Source organism: Osmia bicornis, unplaced genomic scaffold (assembly GCF_907164935.1).
Source record: "Osmia bicornis bicornis unplaced genomic scaffold, iOsmBic2.1, whole genome shotgun sequence".
Taxonomy (NCBI): domain Eukaryota; kingdom Metazoa; phylum Arthropoda; class Insecta; order Hymenoptera; family Megachilidae; genus Osmia; species Osmia bicornis.
Window position 1 is genome coordinate 910,617 of NW_025791146.1, and position 12,745 is coordinate 923,361.

The 12,745-nt window shown below is 41.1% G+C and overlaps 1 protein-coding gene across 1 annotated transcript; it reads right to left on the reverse strand.

Annotated features, from left to right (window-relative positions):
- Positions 1 to 10,126: 10,126 nt before the first annotated feature.
- LOC123988842 lies at positions 10,127 to 12,058 on the reverse strand. Its single transcript, XM_046289600.1, has one exon. It carries the CDS (start codon positions 12,056 to 12,058, stop codon positions 10,127 to 10,129), a length of 1,932 nt encoding a protein of 643 aa, XP_046145556.1.
- Positions 12,059 to 12,745: the final 687 nt, after the last annotated feature.

Sequence of the window (12,745 nt, forward strand, 5' to 3'; positions counted from 1 at the left end):
ACAATATTCAATGGGAATGAATATACCCATTACGAATTAACTATACTGCAGTTCACGAGTGACCACACTTAACTCGCGCAGCTAGTGAGCTACTGAGGTCTAGGGAGATTTTTAATAGTGCGTGTGATTCCCCTTTACAGCTTGCTTCTTACTTTGCGTTCACATTATTTTTTTCCGGAAAATAATAGAATTTTCATTGCATCGTCAAACTTTACAATATCATAACTGGTTTTCAGTTATCGTACGTCATATATTTCTGCCCACCATTTATATGATCGCAAAGTATAATAAGAAGCAAGCTGGAGAGGGGAATAACACACGTCATTAAAAATCTCTCTAGACCTAGTGAGCGGCGCGAGTTAAGTATGGTCTCTTGTGAACTGCAGTATAGTGCATGTCCATCAGGAGTGCTGACAATTTCTCATACAATCGTCACAATTACAAATGTTTTCAACCGGACCTATAATTTTTCTCTTACAACTTATTAATTACCAAGTTTGCCATACCACAATCAAATCGTTATTGGCAGCACCGTTCGTTCGGGTATTTTTAATTTTGCGCCGCCTCCGAAAACTTTGAAATATATTTAGTATCCTATTTAATGATTAAGTAGATTGTATTAATAGCTGTGGAATACAGATATAAATGAAATGGAAATTATTTTATACTTTTTAGTGCATTTTGAAGTCGGATTTTTTTTTTTGTTAGAAATTATTTTATTTCACACTTTTTAGTGGAATTGGAGAAACGAACAATATTTGTAGGATGACGTAAGGTGATATTTCGTTCTCAATGGTTAAGTAAGGATCAAATACAGGTGATTAATTAATAATAAAAAGGAAGTACAGCGAATACCATTTTTTTTTTATAAATGACTTTAATTTTATTTTTATTATTTTATATACATAATAATAAATATGCATTTCTAATAAAAACTGAAATGGACAATGTTATCTCTACCCCCTCTACCCCTTCCCCCTATTCCCCTACCCCCCTTCACCATCCGCCCCTGTACCCCCTAAGACGCCGCGACCTGCCAGCCGCTACTCCTCTTTCTGTAATGTAAAATTGAAATTATTAGATATGTATTTTTTTTTATTAAAATATTATTATTATAAATATTTGCCCTTTTATTGAACAACAAAGATGTTCTGATAAGGGCAATATTGTATTCCTCTGTACGAGGCAAGAATTCATAGTATAGTAAAGAGTAATCTGTAATACATACTTCGCGCAGCTGTTGCTGCAGCAACTGCATTTGCCGCTGGTGCTGTTCATTCTGTTGCTGCAGCAACAGCTGCACATCTCGCACCAATTTTTGATCTAAAAGAGAAATAAAAATAAATAGAAATGTATATATATATATATTACAGGCATGTTTCTGAATCATGCAATATATGCATTTTCCAGAGTCTTCTAATTTTTCTTGAACTCTTTTGCCATTATTAAAGTTATAAAAATAGTACTTACAATCGTTATCAGAGTGTTCCATCTTTTATTATTTGTAAATATATCTGTTACGTTTATGTTCTGAAACAAAAATATTTGTTTAGTAATATTTGTAAAAAAAGATATAAGTAATAACAGTTACATTAATATTAATTAATGACTAGCGGTGGAATGTTATCGATTACAGTGACATAGTGTTTATATTGTATAGAACGAAAGTCACACGAACGGCGACAAGACCGTGTATATCGAAACACATCTATACTTTTTAAAGTGTATCAGGATAACTAACATTCAATATGCACTTCTTGTATACTTTTATTATTATATTCACTGAATACGAATCCTGAAACTATTTTTCACCATTAATCGAAATTTTTGATTATTTTAACTGCGAAATATATAAAATATTATCAACTACGTATATTTAAACATCGATAAAAGTGATAAAAATGACATTCGAAATGTAGCAGTACTCAAATAGTTTTTTTTTAAATTCAAGTTGTAGAAGAAATTCTAATTATATGCATGTGCGATTTCATACCAAGTTTGCTGTCGACTCGTATAAATTAATCAAATTATTCGTTTGTTCCCCCATTTAATTTCGTTCGTTGTTTAACACCCGAATAAATAGAAATAAAAGGTTTTATTGATAATAAAATAAAAAGAAATTATTATAATAATTGTAATAAAAATTTGTTAACAGTGCAAAATCTAAAGTTAAATAATGATAATAAAAATAATAAGTTATTCTTTGAGGTAATAAAAATAGTTTTGTTCAAAGTGACTATAATAATACACCAACTAAATAAACCGTACCACCAGCCATTAAGAAATATTAATATATATTATTATATACAACGTAGACAGAAATGAAATATTGCACGTTTCGTACTTACCACTTGTTCGAATCACTGTTCGTATGAAACTGAGCAGGAATCTCTGACTTCCAAAGGGAGAGAGTTGGTGGGGCACATTCCAGGATCGCACAAATTATTCTCTATGTTTACATTCCTGTTGGTATGTGCGTAGCAGTTTATATTGAACTTAAATATTCGTAAATATTCTATTCGCCACAAATGTGCAAAAACCAAACGGCGTATAGTCAATGATAGAAATATTCATACCCTCTTAATGTAGCCATGAAATGTAGAAAGTATAAGTACAGTAAGTATAATAAAAAGTGTCTAGTCAACGTTTAAAACAGAATACATACCTCATTTAAAATTGGACCAAATAACTTGAGGTTTTTTTTAATGAGAAGGTACAAATTTATTTATTCTGATACGTGCTTTTGTCGTTTAAAAGAATTACAATTTGTTGAAATCGTAAAAAAATTGATTTCTACTATTTTCTTTCACGATTTCAACAAATTACAATTTTCTAAAACGACAAAAGCACATATCTTAGTAAATGAATGTGTATAACTTTTCAAAAAACCTCAAGTCATTTGGTCGAATTTTAAATGAGGTAATCTGTTTCAAACGATAACCGAACACTGTTTTATTACACTCAGTATACAACCTGTCGAAATACGTTTTTTTTCGATCCAACGTAATCTGTCGCGATGTACTTTTACAATCTGACTGTGGTAAAAAAGTTGAATATTAATCAGTTCGAAGAATAATGTAATAATTATAAAATTATACACTGGGCATTAAACAATCTTCATTTGAACCCAATGAAGAATTTATTGGCAATATTGAAAAATGTAATGTCCATAAAACAAAACCTGTAAACAAAAAATGAGCTTCGTGAAGCAAATAAGAGAACGTGAGATATAAAATCATAACGATATGAATATACGAATCAGTGCCAACATGCATAAAAAGACGCGTGGAAATGTAATTGAATATTAAGTAATGCAAATTTTAATTAAATTGCAAGTATTTGAAAATTTATGTTATATTAGATCCATTTAACATTGCCGTGAGTTTTGTACGTATATCGCATTGCTTTATTTTCCACTTATCGCACAATGTAACGGAATTCTACTATAAGTTTGCCTATTATTGCGATTGTAACGACCCAGAGTGAGTACGTCACTGCACCGACTTGTAGGGAGAGCGGTTCCCTTAGAAGGCGACTCGTATTCTGTGTTATAGGGATTATAGGTTCGTGTGGTTTGCGGTTAAGGAGTGAAATCCAAACACTAATGTGCTAGAAACCGAATGAAAATATGTTTATTCAAAAATAAAAGGTAAGTGAATTGAAATATAATATAAAATAAAAATCGCTAGTATCACAATAAGTGCGGCTAGAAATTGGAATACAATAAGAAATTATAATTAGTTTGCCCTAGATTGGGAATACAATTAAAAAAATGTAATTAGTAATTAATATATGTAAGTAGAAATTAATAATTGTAATAATCGATAGCGCTAACGCGAATGCGGCGTGGTCTTCCTGTACAGTCAATACTCTGTTTGGTTTTCAACAATGATTATGGAAACTAAATTCCAGAGGTTTGTGCTAGACTACTAGAATCCAGTTAACCTTTCCTATGGGTCGCAATCGGTTTCTGGTTATACCAGAGCTGTGTTAATCGCAGGCCGTTCAAGGAGCTCCGCTCCTCGCTAGCTCTTTACACTTAAATGCAGGCTTAGCGTAACACCTGTGTAACACGTTGCGAACCGCGGATAGGAGGTCCACTGATCTGCGGTACTGCACGCCACCAGTGGAAGAGTAGGAAATAGCTGTAACTCGCGCTCTATCGCTGCCTAAACAGTTCAGCGCAAGCTTTTCTCTACTGTTCAGAGTATTGTCTGCTTCAGACCGAGGCCTGAGAAGATCTGCTATGAAACTGTGCGGAACGCCTCTATTTATACTCAGATCTTGCTCAGTCGGCACTTTTTTTCCTCATAGAGTTCCTGGGGTAGCTGGGTTTTTCCCATCACGTGGTAGTCCAGCATCCCCACTCTAGAATACCACCCCACCGTATGCTTACTGGGGTTGCGCTGGCGCGTGCGCGGTCAGACGTCGATAACTTATCGATAACTGTTTTGCCGACGAATTTAATAGACTTGGTTATCGACAAAATGAAAATGTTTATTACAAAAATTTATACATTAAATATTAACAATAAAAATAAAATAAAATACTCTGTATGAAATATAAAAATTAATTACAATAAAGAAAATAAAATGAAAAAGATATTGTTTTTGATTATCGGGTCGTTACACGATCGTCCTCACAATACAAACAAACATAGCTACAGCCCATAGACAGATCGCGTAGTCAGTTGAAACGAAAACCTGGCAACGTTAGGTGTTCAATTGATTGATACCTGTTGTAATAATTAATTGAATATTTTGAAAAGTGCTGCAAAGGTAGTCGTTTTAATTTCTATTATTTTATTATATTTTTTATAAAATCCAAAACCAACCGCGTCTGCTTGGAGCGACCAAATAACTGTTTGTAATAACAATAAAAAACAAACCTACCGCGTCTGCGTGGAGCGACCAATAATTGTTTTTAAAACAAACCAACCGCGTCTGCGTGGAGCGACCAATAATTGTTTTTAAAAATAAAATAACCACGTTTGCTTGAAGCGATGGGTAGACCTACAAAACATGCATCCCGTATGAGGAAGTATCGTGCGAATGAATCAAACGACGCCACGCAATTACGGCTGTACAAAAATTGCAAAAGAAATACAGAGACACGATGTCATGAAACTATTGTTACGTTGCGCGACGCGAGGCGAGCGCGCAACGTAAAAGATAAAAAAAGAAAGAAAAAGGAAAAGGATTTCAGTTGTTAATTTTTCTTGATTTGATTAATTAGTGCGATGAGAAAGGTCTCGCTGCCACCAGCTCTGACCGCGTATGACGCGTTAACGTCCTCTACGATCAGAACAATTTTAAAAGACGGAAAATTAGATATTTATTCCCGTTGGGTTCGTCAGTGTTCTAGATCCCGTACGCGTCCCTCCTTGAAACGTTGTGTTGGCGTTAGATTGGATGTAACGAAATGAGGATGGTAATTGAAAGAAATGTTAATACTGTTTAGTGTGCAAAAATGAGATGTAATTCAAAACTATTGAAAGTAATACAAACTGGAAATGACTATTGAATTTAATGCTGTTAATTTCGGGCAATACTGATATTTACTATTAAATGAATTCAATTTAAAGCAGTACTGGTTTACAAGGGTAAAGATGCTTAATCTATTTTATAAAAGTGATTCGATCAGAAAAGATGTTTTTCCTTTGATTTACAGTTGGACTTTCAAATATAATTTCGAACGGAATTTTGTTGATACGTTAGTGTTAGACGAATCGCTCGACCAAATATAATAGGAAGATGGAAAAATTAGCAGTATCTATCCGCGAGGTAACGACCTGAATGGAGAGGCTCTCTGTTCCGACTATTCGGAGTTACAATAAAATGAGGAAGGACATGAGGTGGAATTGGCGTCACCGGTAAATAAATAAAACAACTGATATATAATTAAAACAAAAAATAACTTTAATAATTCAAAACCCTAACTGACTCTACTCTACGGGTACCGGCTGTAAAAAACCCCAGTCAAAAGTGGGGAAAAAGCCTGGTCCCAGCAAACAAATTATACTAAAAGAATATATACATAAAAGGATACAACAAAATCTAATAATCTAAAACGTGAAATAAAACTAGAAATTAAAACTAGCATGCACTTGCATAATCATTCAAGCCGTACTATAACTTCGCACAATCGAGAGCTCTCTTACCAATCGTATCGGATGGTGTCTCGCCGACGTCGCAACAAATCGTCGTGGTCCTTACCAAAAAACTACAAACCCTGATCACAGGTAACGTCCCGGCAAAGAGGACAAAGTGGCCGTAAAAAACGCACCACTAACTGCACGGCTAGCCAGGTGGGCAGAATCAACCGATCGCAGAACTGTGCGCACAGTTAGCCGTCTGAACCACCCACAAGATCGCCCGGCCGTGCAGATAAAATGACAGCACCTAGTTGCTTCAACAAGAGGACCCACGCCCGACAGCCACAGCGCACGTCAACGAACACCACCAGTCCAAGATCCAAAACACAATTCACTCTTTAAAAGATTTGGGAAAACTCAGAAAAACTCTGGGAAAACACCCGCACAAATTGACCGATCACGGTTCAATGCGCGGGCCCGATCCCGGGCCATACCCCGCCACCACCACCGACACGCCACCCGCGCCTGCGCAGGGTTGCGTGACATCGTCCAACCGCAGACCCTCGCACAGCGCCAAATTTAAAAACAACCGCTCGAGCAAGTATGCAATCGCGCGACGCGAACATTCCGCCCGCCTTCGTCCACCGGACGAACCTTTAACTCGCGCTCAAATTATTGCATTATCCGCCGCAGGCTTGGATGGACTCCGCTCTAACCATAACGGGCATAATCGCGCAACATGCCGCTTTAAACAAGAAGTAGCCGTTCGTACCGTGACTACTCTCACTAAACCATCCGGTCCAAGGTGGACTTCAGTAACGCGCCCGAGAGGCCATTTCGAAGGAGGATACCGGTCGTCCCGCACGAGAACCAGTTGACCGACCGCGAAATTTTCCGTTGGTCCTCGCCATTTTGAACGCTCTTGCAGATGCTGCAGGTATTCCTCCGACCATTTCTTCCAAAAATTGTTTCTAATCGATTGAAGCAATTGAAACCGTTCAAGACGATTCTCTGACACGTCGGGGGGTGATTCGTCTGGAACTAACCCTGAAGCTACACCGAGAAAATGCGCAGGTGTCAAAGCCTGCAGATCTTCAATATCCGCGTTCAAAGGGCAAAGAGGCCGCGAATTGAGGCACGCCTCAATTTCTACTAAAACAGTTGAAAACTCCTCAAAGGTTAAAGGTCGATCACCAATCGCCCGTTTCAAGTGATGTTTAACCGATTTTACCCCCGCTTCCCATAAACCTCCGTAGTGGGGAGAATTCGGAGGGATGAACGTCCAAGTCGTTCCGTCATTCGCGAGAGTGGCGGCTACACTCTTATAAAAATCCGAAGCCGCTATAAACATGGCCCGCAACTCTTTATCCGCGGCTTGGAACGTGGTAGCATTATCACTATAAAGGTTCCGGCAGACCCCTCGACGTCCTGCGAAACGCCGATACGCGGCAAGAAACATCCGAGTCGTGAGATCGCTCACTGCTTCAAGGTGGATTGCTCGTGTCGTGAAACAAACAAAAAGTGCAATATAACCCTTATAACATTTATAACCCCGACCCTTAGCAGTGCGAACCTGGAAAGGTCCAGCATAATCTAAACCGGCGGAAGAAAACGGTCGAGCTGGTGTAATCCGCGTGGCAGGCAGATTGCCCATCATTTGCCAGGCCAAACGTGGCTTGACGCGTTGACAAGTGACACATTGTCGAATCTCCGTTTTGACCAGACGGGTCCTACCGAGAATCCATGCATATTGTAAAACCGTATTCATCGTGAGCGTAGGTCCACCATGAAGACAGGAACGATGCGCGTGCCGAACAAACAAACGACTAAGTGGAGAACGACGCGGTAAAATAGGTGGATGCTTGCGATCGTGAGACAAACTCGAATTTGCTAGACGACCCCCAACGCGCAGAACACCGTCCATCTTGTCCACAAACGGATTTAAACTAAGCAAAGGGTTACGCTTCGGTAAACTTTTCCCCATCTGTAACAATTTAATTTCTGAATCAAAAGCATGCGCCTGTGCCAACTTAACTATTGCAATTCGTGCTGCAGACAATTCTGATGTGGTCAAAAAATCAGGTAATTTAGAAAGATTGTCCTTGCGCCTTCGCAAACTAACCAATGGACGTAAACAAAAAGCCACAACACGAGTTAACCGAGTCAACGTAGAAAATTTACACAAAATCTCCGGATCACTCGGAGTCGCTTCAACATGCAAGACCTGCGGAGCTAGCGGCGCTTTCGGCCAGTGCTCCTCGGGCATCGCAAGCCAATCAGGCCCATGCCACCACAGGTTTGCATGTATCAAGTCTGCAGGCTTACTACCACGTGAAGCCAAATCTGCGGGATTCTCATTCGTGGGCACATGCGCCCATATAGCACTCGGCAACTCGGTCTGGATGAACGATACACGGTTCGCCACAAAAGTTTTCCAATGGCATGGGTGTTTGCGAAGCCAAGTCAAAACAATTTGACTGTCAGACCAAGTAAAAACAGGCAAATTCTGTAAAAAATCTAGTTTACGAACATGGCAAAGAAGCTTGACAAGTAATACGGCCCCACACAACTCTAAATTAGGAATGCTCACTGTTTTCACAGGAGCAACTTTACTTTTCGCGGATAGCAGAGAAACTCGAAACCGACCATTTCCCTCATGAATTCTAATATAAATTGCTGCAGCATAAGCACGGGATGAGGCGTCTGAGAACCCATGAATCTGCAAACCCGAGTCGCAAGAGGCTCCCAACCATCGACTAATTGGCAAGGCAGGCAAAATTGAAAGAGAGCTACAATAATCACGCCATCTATCCTGCACATCTAGTGGTAGAACAGAGTCCCATCCAATCTTTAGAATCCAAAGATCCTGCATCAAAATCTTGGCGGTTATCGTAATCGGAGCCAACCACCCCAGCGGATCAAACAAGCGCGCAATATTGGAGAGAACAGATCGCTTGGTCACTGCTCCGGTTAAGCCTTTAAAATCTAACGTAGTGAAACGAAATTCATCCCGATTTGGATTCCACTGAACCCCTAAAGTTTTGACAGACTCATCGATACCTATTGATTTTGAGTCTTCCGTCCCAGATTGCTGTGTATTGCCCGGCAGCAAATCAGCATGATTCGCGGCCCATTTATCTAACTCAACGCCCGCCGATTTTAAAAGGTCAATGAGCTCCCGTCGGGTGCGCACCGCGACGGCGAGCTCGTCCGCGCCCGAAAACGTATCGTCCACATACGTATTGTATATTAAACACTGGGCACCGAGAGGGAAGCGCGATTTTTCATCCTCCGCTAATTGTAGAAGCGTACGAATCGCGAGATAGGGAGCACACGCCGTCCCATAAGTCACGGTTGTCAACCGGTATTCCACCGGCGTCTCCGACGAGCTAGGAGCCCATACTATCCTTTGCAAATCTTGATCAACGCGCGCGACGCAAATTTGCCTAAACATTTTAACAACGTCCGCCGTAAACACAAAACGATACCGTCGCCAATTTAATAAGATCAACGAGAGATCACGCTGAAGAGCAGGTCCCGGCAAAAGGAAATCATTTAAACATTGACCTTCGCGAGTCTTTCGCGACGCATCAAAAACTACTCTAATCTTCCACTTTGACGGCGTCGATTGCACGACCGCATGATGTGGAAGGTACCATGCACGCGAATTAACAAGCTCCGACGCGGGAACACGCTCCATATGTCCTAAACTTTCATAAACGGACATAAATTCGCGGTATGCCGATGCAAGTCTAGAATCGCGATCAAACCGGCGATACATATGCGCAAGAGAGCCGATAGCCATACGTCTGGTTTCCGGACCAACCGCTGGCGGCTCAGATTTTAACGGAAGACGTACAATAAACCGACCGTCTGCATTACGACCGTGTGACTCTCGAAACAATCTTTCGCACGCTTCGTCTAATGGTTTCAGCGACGTGGCCGCTGGTAAATCTTCGAGGTTCCAAAACCGCTGTAGCGACTCGTCTAGGTCATGCTCCGCGGTACAATGCAACATGTGAAGTGGCGCGGCTAATGGTGGACCGCCCGCCGTGAACCGTCCGAACGTACAGGGCCGGAGACAATCCAACCAAGGACCGTCTCCTGCGCAATCAGGGACGAGGGAGGAAAACTACGCAGTCCCGAACGCAACAATTGTCCATAAATGTCTGCACCAAAAATAACGTCGACCGATCCCGGAATATAAAATTGTGGGTCCGCCAAAGACAACCCCGCGAACGACCCGAGATCCAACTCCATGATGTGTCGAGCCGGAAGCTGCGACGTGAGTTTCGACAGGATCAACGCTTCCGTTTCGAGTTGAAACAACGGGTCAACTAACGAACATATTTTAAAACTCGTAGCCAGACAGGCAGTGCCGGCAGACTTCGCACCGAGACCCATTAACGGAACATCAACGCGACGCTTTCGTAAACCTAGAAGGTTAGCAACTGATTCGGATATAAACGAACCTTGAGATCCCTGATCTAGCAAAGCCCGCACACGGGTCCGCGCCCCGTGTGGCCCTTCCAACGTTAACTGAGCAGTTGCTAACAGCACCGTATACCTACGCGAAAGAACACGTGCAGTGTGCACATTAACACCCGAGGACGTAGAGGGTTTCCCGTCGTTTGAACCCTGTGACTCAACCGAATCTTTTTCCTTTGACTGAGAACCGCTGGCCTGTACCAAATGAATCATACTATGGTGCCTTTCCTTGCATTGCGTGCAACGAAAAGACGAACGACAGTCGGACACCCTATGACGGCCAAAACAATTGTAACAGAGTTGTAACCGGCGTACCTCTCTACGGCGGTCGAAAGGTCTCTTGGCCTGGAATTTATAGCACTTGGCTAACCAGTGCGCGCCAGTACACAAGGGACACTTCGGTTTCCCATCAACTGAAGGTTGAGACGAAACAGCATGGAATACCCGTCGCGATCCCAGTACAGTCTTAGGTATAGCTGAAGGCCCTTTTTCCGGTTTAATACTATTTGAAGCGACCATACTGAGCGCCTGAACGCGTTTTTCTAAAAACTCGGATAAATCCGCGAATTTCGGAAATCGATCTAAAGGGTTTACGTCCCCCAATTCCGCGACGCTATCTAAAACCATACGACGATCCCTAACACTTAATTCCGTCTCCCACGCTTTTTGAGAATCGGAGTCCAGACGAGCCGCTAGGATATAAACAAACCAAATATCCCAATGCCCTACTGGCATTTGCAAATTTGTTAACGCCCGTACTATACGCTGAGCTTCGTCAGCAAATGAACGCAACTCTGTTGCGGATTCTTTCTTCAAATATGGCATATCCAAAAGTGCCCTTAAATGTTTGTATACAATCAAACGCGGATTGTGAAAACGCGCTTTCAAAGCTTGCCACGTCGCCGAATAATTCGCGTTCGTAGTCGTCACATCTTTAACGAGATCCGCAGCCGCCCCCTTTAAACAAGTTTTTAAATATTGCAACCTGCTTGCATCAGCCAAGCCGGGTGCATTGTGTACTAAGCTAGTAAACAAATCACAGAAATTTTCCCAGTCCTCGTATTGACCGGAAAACGTAGGCAAATCTAATTTGGGAAGTTTAGCCGCGCGGTGCTCGAGTGTTAAAGAAGAGCTAGCGTTCGGTGGCCCGGTCGGCAAGGTAGGCTGCTCTGCAGCCTCCAATTCCGCTTGTACAGTCAACAAAAAATCAAGCGTATCTTCGTATGTCGATTGCAAGCGGCCAATCACATTATCCGTAAGATACGCGTCGCCCTCCGCCTCATCACGAATTGAAATATCAGCATGCGCGCTACGCACATCCTTCCAGATTTCCTGTAGGGACTCGATTCGCGAAGCTATAATATTTCGATTAAAAGTGCTGCGATCTTTGTCTCTTAATCGAGAGCTCGACAACTCGATTTCTGCTAATCGCGTGTACTGCACCGTAATGAGCCTTTTCAAAGCGGTAGGCGCCATATTAATCAAAAATCTCGAAATTACTTAATTAATCTAAACCGCGAATCAAAACTAATAAAATAAGCTAATAACAAAATTAAATTCAATAAACCAATTACCAAACAAGAATAAAGAAAATATAACAATATATTTGTATCGCTCTACTATAATAAAACAAACAATAAATCACTATAGTCCTGACGTTATTCTCAAACAAAAAATAAAAATTTCCCACGTCTCTGCAGTCGAAACGGACCGCAAAGTTCGAAGAAACGTGACGCCGAGGGCCCACTTGAACTCGTGGCGACGCGACCAAAAGTCTATGTTTACGTTACTCGCCCCTACAGGAAAGAACGCGCGAACAAAGAATCGCCCATGCAACGGGATAACGCTGTCTCTTAACAGTCAGCCTAAAAAGTCAATCTCTAGTTTTATTTACTGTATTTGATCTCAAAACTGGCAAATCAGCTAACTTCGGTTCTGCACAATCACCTCATTCCTCACCCGGAGCACCAAAACTTATGTTCCGACTATTCGGAGTTACAATAAAATGAGGAAGGACATGAGGTGGAATTGGCGTCACCGGTAAATAAATAAAACAACTGATATATAATTAAAACAAAAAATAACTTTAATAATTCAAAACCCTAACTGACTCTACTCTACGGGTACCGGCTGTAAAAAACCCCAGTCAAAAGTGGGGAAAAG